Source organism: Trichosurus vulpecula, chromosome 1 (assembly GCF_011100635.1).
Source record: "Trichosurus vulpecula isolate mTriVul1 chromosome 1, mTriVul1.pri, whole genome shotgun sequence".
Taxonomy (NCBI): domain Eukaryota; kingdom Metazoa; phylum Chordata; class Mammalia; order Diprotodontia; family Phalangeridae; genus Trichosurus; species Trichosurus vulpecula.
Genome location: NC_050573.1, coordinates 396,389,758 through 396,410,299, shown reverse-complemented (window position 1 = coordinate 396,410,299; position 20,542 = coordinate 396,389,758). Strand labels below are relative to the sequence as shown.

Sequence of the window (20,542 nt, the reverse complement as noted above, 5' to 3'; positions counted from 1 at the left end):
TTAAGTATCAATTTAAGACATAGGAGACACTGGCACAGTTCTGCCCAGGATGACATGCCCTCATTAAAGAGGTGCTGTGCTCTGTGAGCAAAGCAGAATAGCAGTAGCACAAAGAGGATGTGCAAATCTAGAGATATTTCCATCCCCAATGTTCAGACACACTGTACCTGCCCTATGGTAGAGGCTTCTGAGTTCGTATTGGTCTGATCAGGCACATTTAGTCACACTGTACCTTTACCCCAATATCATGATGTCATTGGTGGTCTTCAAGTATGAAGGACAAACAACATTTATTCTCTATCATTCTTCCTATTAAGCATAAGGATGGTTTCAATCTGTAACCTAGCTTAGCACATAGTAGGTACTTAATAAATGCTTTTTTGATTGATTGATTGATGAAGGGCAATTAGATGTGTTCTTATTATCTCCTTACTTATTTTGGGTATTGATTTCCTGTTAGCCATTTTTGTTCTGTCATTTCCACGGTAAGGGTCATTCTCATTAGCATAGAAAACAAGCGAAGTTTTTATTCAAGTCCTTCCACAAACCCTCAATCGATATTCTATCCTACCTTTTCTCAGGCTTTTAAATTCCTCCTAGGGAGGCCTCCTGGTATAGTGGACAGAGTGCTGCACTCTGTCCAAATCCTGCCTCAGATACTCATTAGCTGACTGACACTGTGCAAGTCTTACATGTAGGTTCAGGATCCTCATTCATAAAATGGGAATGATAATGATAGCATCTATTTCACAACAGGGCTTTTGTGAGGCTCAACAGAGATGTGTGTGAAGCATCTTGCAAACCTTAAAACACTATATAAATAAATATGAGCTATTGTTATTTCCTGTATACCATCCACCACATTGGTCAGGGTTGTCTATCCCACAGGAAGAATGTTGGTATTTTTAAAAATGGATTTGTGTCACAGAGCAGCTTGAAATCACAAAGCCTACACAATTTTCCCATTACAATCCAGCTCATTCCCCTTATTACATCTTGAGCTTGGCTCATTGTCCTATTAAAATAGGCTCTACATTCAAAAGGGCTATAACGCCTAGCAAACTATGGGGAACTTAAGATTTAATTAAGCTTATAGGTATTAAAAGTATACAAATAGATTTAATGAAACTAAATAAGAATTCAGTGTGGTGTCATAAAAACACTTGATTAGGGAGTCAGGAAATTTGGGTTCTAGCCTTAGGTCTGCCCTTAATTAGCTGTGTGACCTTGGACACCTCTCTGAGTCACAGTTTCCTCACTAGTCAAGCTAGGAAGTCAGACCACATCTTCCAAGGTTCCTTTCAGTTCTACAATAGTATGAATTTAAATATGACTGTTCTATACCTCAGTGCTACAATGGATTTGTGATTTTATAAATGTAGATATCATAATCAACCTTTTTGATTCTGTCCTATTCCTGTCCATGTCCTCCCATAAATTCTCAAGAATGTTTAGGAAGTTTTCCTCCCTTTCTGTATGTGTGTGTGTATGTATGGTTACGTATAAATCAAGTACATAGATTGTTCATAGGTGGAAAGGGGATTATAGATCAAAACACTTTTTGTTAATGAACAAAAATCAATTTTATCTCCTTTCCATTCACACCCCCTCCTCACTGGAAAATAATAATAATAATAAAGAAAAACAGAAGAAAAACTATGAATGGCAAAGCAAATTTCTGTATTCTCCAAATCCAAAAATGTTTCATTCTGCATGGTAAGACTACACCATAAGATGTAGGAAGGTAGCATGTTTTATCATACGTCCTCTGGAATCATGGGTGATTCTTGCATCTATCACAATTCTTCAATCTTCCAAAGTTGCTTATTTTTACAAAGTTGTTATCAGGTAAGTTATTCTCCTGGTTTGACTCACTGCATTATAAATTAATTCATACAAGTCTTTCCAAGTTTTTCTGTTACTGTCCTTTTCAGAATTCCTGGTGGCATGACAGTATTTCATTACACTTATATATTTATTATATATTTACATTTCTTCAGCCATTCTCCAATTTGTAGACATCCCCTTAGTTTTCAACTCTATGCTACTACAAAACGAATCAGTACAAACATTTTTGTACTTGCCTGTGCTTTTCCTTTTCCTTTGCTGTCTTTGGGAGTGTAGCCCTAGTAGTGGTATCACTTGGTCAAAAGAATATGAACAGGGCTGAGTCTATCAAAATCAGTCATTGCACACTGTGGCTGTTATTGTGTACGATGTTCTCCTTCTCAGCAATGCGAGGACCTAAAACAATTCCAAAGGACTTATGATGGAAAATGCCATCCACATCCAGAGGAAGAACTATGGAGTCTGAATGCAGAGCAAAGCGGACTATTTTCTTTTCTTTTTTTTTTTGTCTTTCTCATGGTTTCTCCCATTCGTTATAATTCTTCTATATGACATGACTAATGTGAAAATATGTTTAATAGGGATGTATATGTAGAACCTATATCAGATTGCAAGCCATCTTGTGGAGGGAGGGGGGGAAGATGGGGAGAAAATTTAAAACTTATGGAAGTGAATGTTGAAAACTAAAAATAAACTAATAAAAACAAAACAAAAGAATATGAACAGTTTAGTAATATTTTGGGTATAGTTACAAATGATCTTCCAGAATGGCTGGCCCACTTCATACTTCTACCAACAATATATTAACCTGCCTGTCCCATTCCGAACCCCCCCCCCCCCCCACCCCAGCCCCAAGCCTTTCTAATAGTTATCATTTTCCTTTTCGGTCAACTTTTGTCAGTCTGATAGGTATGAACCGGAACCTCGGTTTCTTTTCTCTAATTACTAAAAAATGCATTTCAAAATGATTCATGCAATTTGCTTTTCAAAAATTTTTTTTAAATTAAGATTTTTTATTTTTTAGTTTACAACACTCAGTTTTGCATGATTTTGAGTTCCAGATTTTCTTCACCCCCTCCCCCACCCCTCCCCAAGATGACATGGAATCTGCTATATCTTCTACATATAACTTTGCATTAAACTTATTTATACAATAGTCAAGTTGTAATGAAGAATTATGACCAATGGAATGAATCATGAGAAAGAAGAAGCAAAACCAAAAAAACAAAACAAAAACAAAAGAGAAAAAAAAAAGGAGAGCAAACAGTTTGCCTCAATCTGCTTTCAGACTCCATAGCGCTTTCTCTGAATGTAGATAGCTCTCTCCATCATGAGTCTTTGACCCTTGTATTACTGAGAGGAGCCAAGTCTATCAAGGATAGTCATCACAGACTCAATATATCTGTGATTGTGTATAACATTCTCCTGGTTCTGCTTCACTTGCTCAGCATTATATCATGTAGGTCTTTCCAGGTTATTATGAAGTCCGTATCTTCCCCATTTCTTATAGCACAATAATATTCCATTACATTCATATACCACAACTTGTTCAGTCATTCCCCAATTGATGGGCATCCCCTTGATTTCCAATTCTTTGCTCCGACAAAAAGAGCAGCTATAAATATTTTTGTACATATAGATCCTTTTCCCATTTGTGTGATGTCTTTGGGATACAGCCCTAGCAGTGGTATTACTGGGTCAAAGGGTATGAACATTTTTATAGCCCTTTGGGCATAGTTCCAAATTCATGCAATTTACTTTTAAGATAATACTGTTGAATTTGCACAGCTGGTAAACTCCGGCAGAAGTTTTTGCATTTATCCTCCTGGACTCTGGATGGAACCTGGCCCTCGACTCTTTTTTTTTTCTTTCTTTCTGGAAATCTTAGCCAGCAGGGCCCTGACTTCGGTGGACAAATCACAAGACCCCAGATCTAGACCTCAGCAGAGACCTTTGCAGCCACCTAGTTCAACCACTTCATTTTACAGATTGGGAAACTGAGTCGGGGGAAGTTAACTGACTTTCCCTAGACCATGCCGGCTTTAAGTTTCAGAGGCGTCTTTGAAGCCGACTCCCACCCCGCCCTCCCAGCTCCTCTCCAAGGGAGTGCCACGGGGGAGGGGCGAAGGCTGGATCCGTCTCAGCGCCGTTCTGGGAAAGCCCGGGTCACTTTTCCAGCGCATGCCCAAAGCGGGGAAGCAGGGCGGGAGCCCGTAGGAGGACCCCAAAGGCAGTCACGAGATAGGGGAGGTGGTTTCGAGGGCTGGAAAGCGGTGGTGAGGGTTGCGGAGGCGGAGGGCGGGGATAGGGCGGGCCGACCCCCGCCCGCCCCGTCCCGGGGCTCTCCCCGCCCCTCCTTCCCCACCCCCAACCCCGTCCCTTTTCGCTTCTTCCGGTCCCTCCCCCCAGCCCCGGCGGACTCTGCCACATCCTCCGGTGACATCAGCCCGCGCCGCCATATTGGAGGAAAGTCGCCGCCGCCGCCACTTCCACCTCAGCGCGCCCGTCACCGCCGCCGCCCTCGCGAGCAGGAGCCCCTTCCCTGCCCGCAAGCCGGCCTCTTCCCGGCCGCCGAGCAAGCCTCCCCGAGGCCCATCCTCCATGACTCCCGCGGGCGCCGGCACAGACGGACGTCGCCCCAGCGCTTGAAGCGGAGCCCGTGCGGGCCGTCGCGGGCTAGCGGAGAGCGAAGGCGAGGCAGCCCGAGGCGTCCTGCCGCGCAGCCCCGCCGCTGCCCCCGACCTCCGCGGCCCCGGCCGCAGCCATGACCTCGCTGACCCAGCGCAGCTCGGGCCTGGTGCAGCGCCGCACCGAGGCCTCGCGCAGCGCCGCCGACAAGGAGCGGGCGGCCGGCGGCGGAGGGGGCGGCGGCGGCGAAGACGACGAGCAGAGCCGCCGGGATGAGCAGGACGACGACGACAAGGGCGACTCCAAGGAAACCCGGCTAACCCTGATGGAGGAGGTGCTGCTGCTGGGCCTGAAGGACCGAGAGGTACCGGCCCCGGCGCGGAGGGAGGGCGGCCCGCGGGAGCGGGACACGTCTCGGCCTCGCGGTCCCGGCTGCCTGGCCTCGGGGAGGGGGCTGCCCCTCGCCCGCCTTTGGGGAGGGGCAGCGAGCTAGCGGTCTCTGGAGCTGTGGGGTGGGGGCGGGCGGGGGCACCGAGCCCTTCATTGCTGGGACCCCAGGGCCCCGGAGGTCGTGGTCCATCGAGCCAGCCACCAAACATATGGCTTAATATTTCTTTATATTCCCTTCAGTGAACGCAGCGTTTTCTTATTCCGGAATCCTGCTTAATTATGCCCGTTTCTCCAACATCACTCGGCATCTTCAGTTGTAGCACTTCCACGGTGTACCATTTTAAATTTGAGATCGCCCTTGAAATTGGAACGATCCAGTTAGTTAGCCCATTCACCGCCAAAGTCATATCTCTTAAAAGTCCTCTTAGACCAGCCACCTCCTACTCGTAGGTCTTAAAAGTCATCTTAGACCACCCACCCCCAAACTCACAGGTCTTAATAGTCCTCTTAGCCCAGCCACCCCCAAATTCACAGGTCTTAAAAGTCCTCTTAGACCAGCCACCCCCAAACTCACAGGTCTTAAAAGTCCTCTTCGACAAGCCACCCCCAAACTCACAGGTCTTAAAATCAGCCGCAGATCCTGTTTATGGGAAGAAAATGAAAACCACCCACCCCTTTTAAAACTTAAATTAGAAAAATGTTATAGAGACTTCATAGGTCAGATAGTTTTATGGAAGCCCTATACGTAAGACATCAAGAAGCAATTTTAGTAGCCGTTTAAAAAGTATCAGAATCTTTTGCAATTTACTTTCCCCCCTGAAGTCTGGATTTATATAGTTCGCTAAGGCTTTTCTAGGAAGTTTTCTGTACCTTTCTATATAAGCCTGGCTGATTTATTTTTGTCAATGGGTGGGAAAGGATAAATAGGGAAGAATCCAGACTTTTTAACCACCAAACTTTTGCAGGGTATTATTTTCTTATCAGAGAGTTTATTGTGAGAATTCATCATTTGGTTTTGTAGTAAAATAGTTTTGCAAAGTTAAAAGACTTTTAAAAATCCGTGCTATATTAAAAAGAAATGTTTTTAGAGTATTTGATGTGCCAGAATAGTATTTTTAAATGGGCTTCTGTAATTTTTCTTATTATGAATTGAACTTTTTTTAAAGAATTTACCTGTATTCCTTGTGACATTTTGGTCAAAACAAGAGGTAAATAGACATATAATCTCCTTGTCAGGGCAGTGCTACATCTCGGTCTAGTGTAGACTTATTTTAACATACTAACTACAGGCCTGCTGTATTGAGGAGCACACTCAAAAGAAGAATGAGTAAATTTTACTCCTTGCGTAAAATTACTCAAAATTCCAGAATATGGGAATAGAATTTCTGTACTGAGACATTTTAGTTTTTCTATCCTAATACAACCTTTCTTTTTCCCAGTTAGGTAATTGTGTTAGCTTTTCAGTGGTTGGTATTCTTTTAGAATACTGGTGTTTGGGAACATAAAAAACTTAAATTTAACTTTATAGCATTTAGTCTAGCGTGTTGCTGTGCCTTCTACCCGTACTTGCTTAGCCTTAGTTGTATAAATCAGTGACTGTGTGGTGTGTCTTTGACCAAGTTAAACTTGGTGTATTTTCAGTCTCCAAGTATAAATGAGTATGTAATGTCTGTTCTTTATCTGTTTCATAAATGTCAAAGGATAAATGCAGTATTCTACAAGAGTTGTTTTTAACCAAAAAGCATTTATTAAACTTGTACTATATGTCAAGCACCGGGAACACTGAGAAAAGCAAAAAGTTTGTTAAGGAGCTTTAATTCTGATAGCTGAGGAAACCTGTAAAAGATGGAAGGAAGATTCTAGTAGCTGGGGGTGTGCAGGGGGAAAAAGTGGGGTTGGGGAAGAGAGGAGACCAAAGATAGACTTTCTGGGGGAAGTGGCATTCAAACCAAGTCTTGAAAGAAGCCAGGAATTTTAAGGCAGAGGAGGGAGAACACATGGAGACTTGCTGGAGATAGAATGGCCATTGTTAGCAACAGCAAGTAGTAGGTCAGCATTGGCTGGTTCCTAAAATGTGTAAGAAGAATGGAAAGCTAGGAGGGGGTCAGGTTGTGAAGAACTTTAAATACCAACCAGGATTCTGTAATTGATCATGTAGTCCCATTGGACTTCATTGAGTAGGGGGTGACATGATCAGAAGCACACCTTAGTAAAGTTACTTTGGCATCCACTTTGGAATGGATGGATTGAAGTGGCGAGAGACTTGAGGAGGCAGGAATTCCAATTAATTAGGAAGCTCTTGCAATAGTCCCGGTGAGAGGTGATGAAGGCCTAATTAAGGTTGTGACTGTGTGAATGGAGAGATGGTGGATGTATAAGAAAGATGGACAAAATTTGGCAACTGATTGGATATGTAGGGTGAATTAGAGTGAGGAATTTAGGATGACATTGAGGTTGTGAACTTGGGTGGGCATCAGGGAGAATTTCTTGACAGCAATAGGGAAATTCAGGAGGTGGCAGGGTTTACAGGGAATGAGTTGTATTTTGGAGATGATTATAGGCCATCCAGTTTGAGCTGGTGACCAAAGACTGGAGTTCAGGAGATGAACTAGGGCCAGATATATTGCTCTGGGAATAAATCATCTGTGTAAAGATGATAATTGGACTCGTAGTAGCTGATGAGATCTCAAGGTGAGATTGTGTAGAGGTGAGAGAGAGAACCTTTGAAGAGAGCCTTGTGGACTGACTGCAGATAAGTGGGATTGTGGTGGTTAAAGATCTAGCAAAGGAAACAAGAAATTACTTGAACTCTTTAGTAGAAAATCAGTGTTTTATAATGTTAGGTAAATATTGTATTTGTTTCTTTGCAAATTCCATTTAAAACGACTCTCAGAGTTTTGAGATGACTGGTGAGAAGCTGCATTGGTCTGTTTTCATTTTGTGAAGGCTTAAATCCTTTGACTTTCCCTGTATTCTTATTTTTCTCATGAAGATAATTTATCCCTAAACCTCTTATTGATTTCATTTAATGGTTATTTTGAAATCTAGATGGTTTAATATTTTTTCAGTGGTAGAATCAGGCTCCAAGTAATTTAAGCTATTTCTTTCCTTCATTTTAAGAATTGCAGTGCTTTCATTGTGATTGGGATGATCAGAGTAATTGGATTCAGAACTCATGGGGTCCCTAAAGATCAAGTCTAATCCTCTAATTTCATATATAAGAAATTGAATCAAGGAGAGGTTCTCTGACTTGCCTAAGATCATACAAGCAGTAATTCACACCCAGGGCTCCTAGACTCTTAAATCCAATATCTTTCCACTATGATACACATGCCCAACTGTGACTGTCCAAGGTAGCTTGCTGATCTCAACACTAGTCATAATTAGAGAAAAGATTTGCATCTGCTTTGAGAGGTTATAATTTCGTGGAGGGTTAGCATAGTTGATTTTATAATCAATCTTTTTTTCCCCTCCATAGTAGAAAATACTAGATTCATAAATTTCCATAAATATGGTATATATAACTTCGATCTCAGCAAAGCATTTAGCAGTCTCTCACAAATGGAAGTGTAGATTGAATGATAGATAATACTGTTAAGTGGGTTTAGAATTGGTTGATGAGTAGAACCAGAGATTATTGAGAAACATGGCTTAGTAGAAAGAACACTGGTTGAAGAACAGATTATCTACCAGTTGGCCATATAAAATGAAAAGTGCATGGCAATAAATGGTTAAGGACAGCCAGTGTAGGAGACTCAGAGGGGATTACTGGAAAGTTGATATTTTTATGTTGAAATTTATGTATTTAAATTAAATAGCTGTAAAGCAAGTTTAATTGTACACATTGGTGTATCTTAGTATTTGCTAACTGACTACTATGTGCCAGGTACTGTGCTAGCTAAGTGCTGTTTATAATGAACTATTTCCTAAGAAATGAAGAGTGAGCAGTGGTCTTTCTGTGAAGAAACCTGGTATTAGTTACTTCCTGATTCCAAAACTGATCACAATTATTTAGAAATGTTTGCATAGAAAGGATACAGTGATTAAACACTTAGCTCTGGTAAACTTAGCTCGTTTCTTCTCCATACTGGAAAGTCTGGTCAGCCAGGCAGAGTGTGTCTTTGGGACAGCCACCAAATCCTTGGACAGGCTTTCTTATGCCCATAGGTGACCAGGAAGCCACTCCCACAAAGTCTGAGGCCACCAGGAAGTTATTTCTTTTGCTGTGTGGCTGGAACAGCCTTGGGGCCCCTGGCCAGTTAAGTCTTAAGAGGCAACTTTTTTCTCTTTTAGGGAAAGAATTAGCCCAGAGGTGTCGAACACCTGGCCTGCATTTCTGAGTGCAGCCCAAACCAGATTAACATGTAATTGGGAACTATTTAGCCAAATGGATTTTTAAAAAAATTGGTAACGTTATATTTTAAAACTAAGTCATATGCAGCCCACAGGGATCCTTACTTACAGATTAGTGGCCCCAGTTTCTATTTGAATTTGATGCCCCTGAACTAGCCTCAAATTTATAGAGGAAGGGTTAGATATTGATCCTATATTCTGGGTTGTTATTATCTTTCTCTTCACCAGAATGCAGAAAACCAGCCTCCCAGAGTGCCTGACATGTCAAGATGAGGTTGATGGGTAGATAGGTGGGACCTGTTCTAGTTGTAGCTGTGGGTTCCTAGTAGTATTTAGGTCAGGACATAGGATCATAGATTTAGACCTAGAAGAGACCATGTAGGCCTTTGATTACATTTTAAGAGATAATGGAAATTGAGGTGCAGAGAAGTTAATTGACTTGCCCACAATCATTCTGTTCTAGTAAGAGTTTGAGGCTGGTTTTGAATCCAGGTCTTCCTCATTACAAGTACGGTGTTATCCACCAGACTAGAACACTTTGCTGCCTCTGAATTATAACTGCCCTGAGGAGACCATTTATTACTTGTTTTTGGCCAAAGGGGTACAGTTGGGGGAATGTTGGGAAATAAGGAAAGTTGTGGTTGTGTTGGAGACAATTGACAAGGAAGATCATCTGACCCCTAGCCATGATCTTCTTAGGATCCTGGTTTCCCACATCACTTAGGAAGGGAAGGGGGAGGGAGTTGGCATTTGTATAGTACCTTTTTTATGTCAAGCACTGTGATAAAGGCTTTGCAAATATTCTATCATTTTATCTTTGGAGACTACTGACTGAGCTAGGTGGCTGCTAAGGTTTAACTTTTTGGTCCCGATTTTTTTTTTCAAGAAGAAAAAGTACAAAGAATTTCATTGTGACTTGTTGTAAACCAGTCATCTTACTAAAATAATACATCAAAAGTGGGAAAATTCTGTTATTTGGGAAAGTATTTATTAAAGCATTAGTATTGCCCTTCCATCTTTTAATTTAAGGAATGATTTGTATTTGATGTATACTATGAGATAGTGAACGGAGTTTCATGTGGCTTGTGGTATTCATCTTATTAGATTTCACTGTGTTCTTTTAAGATTCATATATGCTTTGAAACTAAATATCCTTAAAAATAATAAGACTTTGAATGATAATTATATTTTTAAAAGAATCACATATGAATTTTAAAGTTTTTGAAAATCACCATTTTCAGCAACTTTTGTGAATACAATTTAGTTTTTTATTTTTTGAAGTAAAGTCATTGATACTAGTGCAAAGGGGTGGTAGTTGCACATGACTGGGCTTAGATGAGTTAGGAACTTGGTAGGACCTAACATCATTATCTCTGAAAATGAGCAGAAATCATGGGAAAAAGGGATGGTGACAATGCCCAGCTTACCTGGTTGAAAATTCACTATTTATGGACCTATGTTGTACCTTAGTCTTGAAATTGAGTATATTTATAATATAGTTAGCACTAGTGAAATTAGACCAGAATTGTTAAGAATTTAAAATAGATTTTTATTGATATTTTTATTTTATATGACCTACATTTCCTCCTGAATCTCTTCTCATACCCCCTCCCAGAGGGCCATCCCTTATAACAAAAATAAAAGAAGGGAAAGAAGAGGAAAAAAACCAGTTCTGCTAAGCCAGTCATCACTGCCAGAAAAGAAGGGTGAGTAGGTAGTCTTAGTGAGGTGGAGTCTTTTCAGATCTCTTGGGGCCATGCACAATCATCATGATTTTATGACATTCAATTTAGATTGTTTTGTTGTTTTTTCTTTTACTTTGTTGTCATTGTGTATATTGTTTTCCTGATTCTGCTTATTTCAGTATGCATCAGTTCATAGAAGTTTTTCCATGCTTTACTAGTCATTGTTTCGTTATTTGCTGTTTCTTATAGCATAGTAATATTTCCATTTTTATGTACCATGATTAGTTTGGCCATTTCCTAATCAGTGGTCATCTATTTAATTTTTATTTCTTTGCTACCACAAAACATTGGTTTCTATGATGTTCTTCATATCATTGACCTTTTTGGGGTATATGCCTAGCGTTGGAATCTCTGGGTCAGAGGATATAGACATTTTTAGTCAGTTTCTTAGCATAATGCTTTCCATAATGATTGTGTCATTTCACAGCTCCAGCTACAATGCAATACTGTGCCCATCTTTCTGCCAGCCTTCCAACAGTGATATTTTTGGTAATCTTTGCCAGTTTGCTAAGTGGTGAAACCTTAGAGTTGTTTTGATTTACATTTTTCTTATTATTAGTGATAGTGATTTGCAGTATTCTTTCATATGGTCAGTAGTTTACAATTCTTTTGAGAACCATTTTCATATACTTTGCTTATTCAAATATAGTCAGATTTGTAATATGAAAGATATTCTTAGTAGATTAGTGGGCAAATTTAAATTTGTTACATTAAGAAATCTTAAATGACCAGATTTTATGTTCACATTTTGGTTTATGTTAACCAGAAATCTTTTTACTTGCCTCTCTCTGACTTTAAAACTTTCTGATGTGTATTGTAGCAGTACATTTCTCTGCCTATGCAAATATGTTAGAGTGAAGATAATTTAAGATCTTGCTTAATGAAGATTGGATAAATTTTGTTACATAATCATAGCAAATTTAAGGATTTTCTTGGCGTAAGTGTTTTGTAAATAGTAAAATGCCATCAAATGCTCTTTTGACCAACTATTATGAACATTTAAGTTGATGATTATTTGTTCTCTTGGACTTGGTGGTCTTATTTGTAAAGCTGTGTAAACAACCTTGAAAACCCTTGAAAGTGACTTCATATGTTGATGAAATTAGAAGTATAGTCCCTGTCCATGTCCTTATATATGTTAGTTATTGTTACCATTATGTCAGGGTAGTACTTAATTAAAACATTCAGAAGCTCCTTTTTTTTTTTTTTTAAAAGAAACCCAAAGAGTTTGAATTGGTATTAGCGATATTTTAGTACTCTTATTGCCATTTCTGATATTTTTTAACATATCTTTTAAAGCCTTCTATATTTTCTTTTTCTAGTGACTGGGATGCTAGCAAGGTATATTATTGAAATGTATCCTTGTTAATTCAGTTATTACTGTAACATCAAAGTTTCTATACTGTAGAAAGTTTATTATGTTAGAATTGTAGGTTTAGAGTTGCAAGGGTTCTTAGAGGCTATCTAGTCTATATCTAGTCTGTAGTCTAGTCTATCTAGTCTCATTTTACAAGAGAAAACTAAAACTCGGGAAAGGGCCTTCTCCAAGGTTACATAGGTGGCAGTTATTATTTCCACTGTACCATCGTGCCTTCCGGTAAATTTAAGGATCACATGTTACATATCTTAACTTGATGTGGATCTTGTGTTTATAAGCATTGGACAATGTGATATTTTCTTGGCTTAATATTATACACACGTGAATTGTGTTGGACTTAGCATTCTAAAATCTATTCTAGCAGGTAATTATTAAACAGATGTGCTAAGGATATAAAAATGAGATTATGTTGAGAAAACAGTCCCAGTAAAATAACTAAATTGGAGAAATTATCTTAGTCTTTTAAAATCATTTATCTGTGATCATCCTTTATGGCTATTTTTTTAACTTCAGATATTTGAAAGAGCTAATTTAGCTTTCATTTAATACAACATTAATACAATAATTACTTATTAATATGAATATTAATACAAAAATTAGCTGTTAATACCAATAATTAGCTTTCATTTAATACAATTCTTTTGTAATGGATACCTTAATTCTTTGTCTGACGAAAAGCTACCCAAGCCCAAACATAGTAGATAACATTCATTTTAAGCTGTGTTTAACATAAAAGTCCAGTAAAATAAATTGGATGACCCCTTAGGGCTTTTTTTTTTTTTAGCAGTTTATAATAACAATTTTTAACAATACAGGACCTTGGATTCTTTAACTTTTCTTCTAGCTGCTTCCTTTTTTTTTTTTTTTTTTTGGCTACCTGCATCAAAAGATGCTTAGGAGAAATAAAAGATGAACCTATTCTGAGACTATATGCAGTTTATGAATTGGACCACTTGTAAATTGCTATAGCCAAAGTGGTTGTATGTGGTGTTCCACCTCATGACCTAGGACCGCTTGAGTCTATAACATACTTGATTCGCTAACCTCTGTTCTACTACTTGTTCATAATGGTTATTATAGATTTAGAAGGTTAAACTCTTTGCTGAAATGAAATTTTGAGGTTATGAATTTCAGTCCTTGTTGATCTCTACTTCTTTAACCAGAGTATTGTTGGTACAACTATAAAGAATGAATAGATGGCCATTGTTCACCTGTTTGCTACTTTTTTTTTTGGAGGGGAAAGGCAAGGCAATTGGGGTAAAGTGACTTGCCCAAGGTCACACAGCTAGGCAGTGTGTCAAGTGTTTGAGACTGGATTTGAACTCAGGTCCTCCTGACTCCAGGGCCAGTGCCCTACTCACCATGCCATGGAGCTGCCCCTACATCTACATTACCGGCATATTCCTCCCTTGTCCTTCCAGAGAGCTATCCCTGAATAAGAATAAAGGAGAAGATAAATTTAGCAAATCTAGTTAATGCTTTGAGAAAACCTGATGGTTTTATGCATTGTTCCATACCCATTGCCTCTGACCTCTGCATAGAAATTGGGGGAAATTGGGGATTACCTATTATTTGTGTGAGAAACATGGTTATGAGGAACACAGAACTTCCCAGGCAGGATCAGGAAGTTAGCCCAGACAAGCTTCTGCAGTCCACGGCCTCCCTGGTAGCATGTCCTTAGGAAAACCCACGTGATGGACCCATTCTCACTGAAAGAGCTCAGAAACAAGAGCGGGCAGAGGAAGTTCCTGTGTGGTGCTTACTGGAAATACCCACAGAGATACTAAGCAGGAGTGAGGTTAACCAGTTCTACCCTGCAGGGTCATAGTTAGGCTTAGTCCAGACTCCTCTGGGTTACCTTCTTCATTATTCTACATTCCCTTCTTATGCAGATTACATAGGTGTGGTAGTGAAGATAGGCCTGGTTGTGAGGATACTTGTGACCAGGGCATGACCTCTCAGGTTTGAACTGGTTGTTCCATCCCAACCTTTCTAGTCCCTTTAGGCCCTTCAGCACCCTTTAGGTCCTTGACCACTGTCCTTGCAAAACATGATATGGAAACTTATCACAAGGTCCGAACAGCCTGGGAGCATTTACCATTTCTCAGTAATATCTGTGGGATCAAAACAAAATAACCATAATATCCATTCTTACATTTGTGTCTTCTAGAGTTCTTGTCGACATGAATGTAAGACATACTGATTGACCGTTGTATTTCAGTAAGATTATTTGCCAAGTTAGCAGGTCATCATTATTCTTCTGGAAGTACGTGATCAGCTATTTTGATGAGGGACAGATATAGTTGAAAAATTACCTGTGAGTAAATTCCACCTTGATTATAAATTGTAGAATAATGTGTTTTGATATTGATTCTGGTTGATTGGTTTTGTTGTTCCTATTATTGTTTTAAATTCTGGACCAAGGACAGGAGAAGGACGGCATGTGTACTTAAGAAACATTTATTGAATTAATGAAAACCAGGAAGAAGCTATAGGATGAGCATGTTAACAGCATATTAAGTTACAGAAGGCATAAATAGTTGTTTACCATTGCAAGAATAGGATAGTTTAAATATGCATTTTGTTTTAATTCTTTATACTGGAATCATTAAAGTGACTTCTTAGTTCTGAAATACAGATAAACGCTTCTTTTTGAATATGAGGTATAAGATCCTCTGTTTCTATCAGAGTTTATAACCAGGGTACAGGGTAACATAGGTTGTTTCCTTGTGAATTATGGACCAGGATCAAGATCTGTATCTTTTTTCCCCTTTTAAAAATTTATTCAATAAGCCACATAGCTTTTTTCTTTTTTTTCCTCTTTTCTTTTTTTCTTTTCTCGTGACTTCTTGCTCCTCCAGGCAGCATCTGATAATATCATTTGTACTATCACATATTCCCTGTATTATGTACAAGGTATTATTAATAAAGTACTCTTCTCCATCATGATAATAGGTAGATTTCTAATGGTCTCCCCACCTCAGGTCTTTTATTCCCTATACCAGAAGTGTCAAACACATGTCAAACACTCCCAGAGGGCAGCCTAAACCAGATTAAATTGCAATTGGTAAATATTTAACACAATAAATAAGTGAAAGCATAGATTTTAAAATTTACATTTTAAAACTTGTCAATATGCACCGTGAAGTAATCATTATGTACAGATTAATGGTCTTCTTTCTATTTCAATCTGACACCGCTGCTGCCAAAGTGATATTCCTAAAGCAAAAATCTGACCATGTTACTCCCCTTTACCCAGATCGCAGTGGTTGCACGTTACTTCTAGAATCAAACATAAACTCTTCTCTTTGACATTTAAAGCTCTTCACAACTTGGCCAATTTTTATCTTTGCAGTTTTTTCTATCTAACCCCCTGCATGAACTCTGTGATGCAGATATATTGCCTGCCTTGCCATTCATACATGGCACTCCCATCTCCTGTCTCTTTGCACTGTCTGTTCCCCATACCTAGAATGTTCTTCCTCCTCACTTCTTAAAATCCCTGGCTTCCTTCGAAATTAACTTCTGACTCCATATTTTGCATAAGGCCTTTTGCCAACACTCCCCCCTGTCCCCCTCTCCCTCCCCCCCAAAAAAATTCCTAAGGTCTTGGTACTATTTTCCCTTTGTTTGGCACATAGTAGAAGCTTAATAAATGTTGGTTGACTGTGCTAGGTGCTAGAAGTTCAAAATATCAGGTTTGTTTTATTTGTTTTTTTCTCCTCTTGATGGTAGCCACAGGTTCTTATTTCTGAGCCAATCAGTTAAAAATATTTATGAGTGACTGTTACCTGTAAGGCACTGTTCTAAGATCATACCCATTAGACTGTTGGGTCCTTGAACAAGAACTTGTCTTTTGTCTTTCTTTGTGTGCCTATCCTTTAACACAGTATCTTACACATAGTAAGCATTTAATAAATGCTTGTTGACTTGACACACATTTAAAGAAAGGCAGAAATAGAAACAGTGCTTTCTCTTAATGAACTTCAGTGGTGGGAGACAGAATTAAACATGCACAAAAAATTTGGGAGACATAGAATATATACAAATTCATGTAGCTATTCTTTGATTCTTCAAAAGATTGGTTTCATTTATTTGGAAATGCCTTCCACTGACCCATATTTTAACCCCTCTGTCTTAGTGCACTTAACAAGTCAATTACTCCCCAGTATGTTGCTGAACCCATGCTAAAAGTCTAGTTTGGTGGGATTTATCAGGTGTATGCTTTTTCAAGATAGTCTTCAAGAATACAGAGTCTTTTCCCCAAATGATAAATGGTCAAAGGATATGAACAGGCAGTTTTCAGAGGAAGAAATTAAAGATCTCTATAGCCATATGAGAAAATGCTCTGAATTACTATTGATTAGAGAGATGCAAATTAAAACAACTCTCAGGTACCATATCATACCTGTAAGATTGGCTAACAAAACAGGACAGCTATAAATGCTGGAGAAGATGTGGGAAAATTGGAACACTAGTGCATTGTTGGTGGAGTTGGGAACTGATCCAACCATTTCGGAGAGCAATTTGGAACTATGCCCAGAGTGCTATAAAAATGTGCATACCCTTTGACCCAGCAATACCACTTCTAGGGCTATATCCCAAAGAGATCATATAAATGGGAAAAGGACCCACATGGACAAAAATATTTATAGCAGCTCTTTTTGTGGTGGCAAAGAATTGGAAATGGAGGGGATGCCCATCAATTGGGGAATGGCTGAACAAGTTGTGGTATATGAATGTAATGGAATGCTGTTGTGCTATAAGAAATGATCAGCAGGCAAACTTCAGAAAAACCTAGAAAGACTTCTGTGAACTGATGCTGAGTGAGGGGAGCAGAACCAGAAGAACATAGTACACAATAACAGCCACATTGTGTTATGACTAACTTTGACAGACTTGGCTCTTCTCAGCAATGCAAGGTTCTAAGACAACTCCAAAAGACTCATGATGGAAAGTGCTATCCATATCCAGAGAGATAATTATGGAATCTGAATGCAGATTGAAGCAAACTATTTGATCTCTCTTTTTTGTTTTGTTTTTTTTTCTCGTGGTTCATTCCATTAGTTATAATTCTTTACAAATGACTAATGTGAAAATATGTTTAATATGAATGTATATGTAGAGCCTGTATCAGATTGCATACCGTCTTGGGGAGGGGGAAGGAGGGGGGGGGGAGAAAATTTAAAACTCAGAAGCTTGTGGAACTGAATGTTGTAAACTAAAAATAAATAAGCAAAATTTTTAAAAAGAGGAATACAGAGTCTTCTTTATTCTCTTGTGTGCATCAGAATAAGACTTTAGAAGAGGTAATAATGGATATAAATATAAAATTTACATTGTTTAAAAATTACCTAAAATCCAGATTTATGGAACAGATAATTTCAGGGGTAAATCCGCTTACTAAACCAGTTTTCAAAAAATTAAAACCTTTTGATTCTACTTAAAGTACCATCTCTGATAGATCTGGTTTTTCAGGAATTGATAAAGTGAGAAATATCAATATGATTCTAAAATCTGACAGAGAGAATGTACCTTAATGAAACTGTGACCTTACAAATGTGGGTGTTTCCACCATTTTATTATACTGGTTGACTTGACTGGATTGGGAGAACTTAAGTATTTAAAATGTAGATTTTTCATGAGGAAAAAAAACACATGAATTTTTATGTCAGGAAGCTTCTTGTTATTATTTAAAGCTCTAAAGCATGTAGCATATGCAGTCCAGCCTGTTTTCTTCCTTTTTTTCTAGTTCTGGACCCACTTCAGTGCTCATCTGCAGGTCCTGTCTTAGGTAGAAGTACTAATTTAGTGGACTGGCCATCCAACTGCATGTCATAGGTATATTTCGTCCATTTGTTTTTCATATATTCAAAGAATAGTGTGCTAATAATTTGTGTATTTAGCCTAGTGGAGAGAAGACTTGGGAAGGACCTCAAAATTGTCTTCAGGTATTTGAAGATCTGGCCGTAGACTTGTTCTACTTGGCTACAAAGGATAGAAATTTCAGAGACAAATTTCGAGTGGATATAAGGAAAGACTTCTTAACAATTAAGGCAGTCCAGTGGTAGAATATGGTTCCCTAGACATTGTGGGTTTCCTCTCACTATTGGGCTTCAAGCAGAATGTGGTTGACCACATAGGTTATGGTTAGAAGGAATTATATTTTTTAGGTGAAGATTACCCACCTTCCCCCCCCCATTTTTTTTAACTGAACTTAAACACCAAATAAAATTAGCTTTTCTGTAGAACAGAAAGAAAATTGTACATAAAACTGCAAATTGTTATTATGAAAGTTGCCCTACTTGTTATTTCCCTCTGCCCTTCTATTTTTATCTTTGAATTTTAAAAATGCTTTCATTGACCCTCTTATTTTTGGGGGTGGAGTAGCTATGCTATTCTTTCCTCCACCTTCTATTCCTCCCTCCCTCGCCCTTCATCTCTCCCTCCAATGGTGAGGAACCTTGTAACAATTATGCATTGTTAAGCAAAACAAGTTCCCACATTGGCTTTAAAAAAATTTGTTTCCTTCCACACCTCTTAGATGAAATTCTTTTTCAATTACCGGTTGCAGTAGAGGTCAGATGTCCTCAAACCTGTGCATTAGGAAGATAATTTTGGTAGATTAACAAAACATAGTTTGGATAGAGGAGAGATTGCACTCAGAAGAGTTAGGTAGCAATGCACCATCTCCTGGGGAAATCTATTCCACTTTTGGATAGATATAATTATTAGGAAGTTTTTCCTTAGACAAATTTAAGTTACTTCTCTACAAGTTCTACCCATTGTTCTTAATTATGTACTATTCCAAATTCTAAACTAATCCCAAGCAGAACAAGTCTCATTTTTCTTTCCTGTTACAGCCCTTCAAATATTTGGCTGTTTTTTCCTCTAGCTCTTTCTACCTATAGAGTTGGGGTGGGGTGTGGAAGTACCTGCCCTGCCTCTTTTTGGGGGTGGTTCCCTGCCTAATAAATTAGAGGTTGTATGAGACTGTGGCCTAGGTAATTTTTTCATCAGACAGCGCTATATTGCCACTTCCTCATTGGTGTTTTAGGCAGAAATTGCAGTAGATAATGTGTAAGAGTCCTTTGAATTCTTAAGATTTTATAATTCTGTGATCAGTTGCTGTGATGTTAAGATTTGAAATTTCTCAAAATTGCTTAATCAGGGATTGCTGTTTAATTTAAATTTTTTTAATTAAAAATTTTTATGTGTATCTTTGCATCTCTTCTCTCTCTCTCTCGATATCTGTTATAATAAAGAATAAAAAAGAAACAATTTCAGAAAAACTAAGCAGCTCATTAAAAAAGTGACAATATTTGCAATGTTTCATACTCAGTCCTCAAAGAAGATGAGAGATACCTTCTTATGGGACTAAGTGTGGTTCTTATAATTTCAGAACATTCAGTTTTAATTATTTCTTTCAGTTATACAATTGGAGTTATTCAACCATCGGTTGATCAGTAAGCGCTTATTAGCCCCTATGTCCTGGGTTGATATTGTTGTTCCTTCGTTTGTGAAGAGGACCAGTAAAATCACAGGATGATGTCTTGACTTGTGTGAATTGGATTTAAGTGAGGCAGAGTTGCAAAAATTGTCTCCTCCCTCATTCTATTCCTGAGTCATCGAAGTTTAGTGGCAAGACAAAAGCCAAGGTGACTAGCGATGGCCTGGGATACAGTGAATGATCTTGGTGTTTTCGATGTCTGACCAAGCTCTAAGGGCTCCCCAGTGCTAACTTTTGCAAATTGTTCTCATCTGCTCATTCCTCTGTCTTCATGTGCTTGGGATAGACATCTTCCTAAAGTCTTGAGTGTCATCCTGAAGTTACAGGATAAAAACTTGAGGAAGTGGTCTAGTCTAGTGAAGGATGTAGGAAACTTGGGAATGGTTGGGAAAGAACTAGTAACTAGAAAGAGATTGAAGATTAAAGAAGAGGGGGAATTGTTTTCCCTGTATCTGCTCGCTTTACTTTGTATCAGTTCCCATATCTTTCCATGCTCCCTGTATTCATCATAGGCATTGCTCCTTCAAGTTCAGTAATATACCACTTTTATATACTACAACTTATCCATTCACCAATTGATGGGAATCTGCTTTGTTTCCAGTCTTTGCTACTACAGAAAATATTGGTATAAAATAGTTTGTAGTGTTGGGGACTTTTTTTTTTTGTCATTGACTTCTTGGGGTATATGTC

General features: G+C 38.7%; 1 protein-coding gene across 1 annotated transcript in view; it reads left to right on the top strand.

Annotated features, from left to right (window-relative positions):
* The first annotated feature begins 4,307 nt into the window (after positions 1-4,307).
* GOLPH3 (golgi phosphoprotein 3) overlaps positions 4,308-20,542 on the top strand; it is a 62,534-nt gene continuing 46,299 nt past the window's right edge. The window contains exon 1 of the mRNA XM_036769276.1: positions 4,308-4,840. Within this exon, the coding sequence (XP_036625171.1) occupies positions 4,613-4,840 (228 nt within the window). The 5' untranslated portion in view covers positions 4,308-4,612. The remainder of the gene's footprint in view (positions 4,841-20,542) is intronic.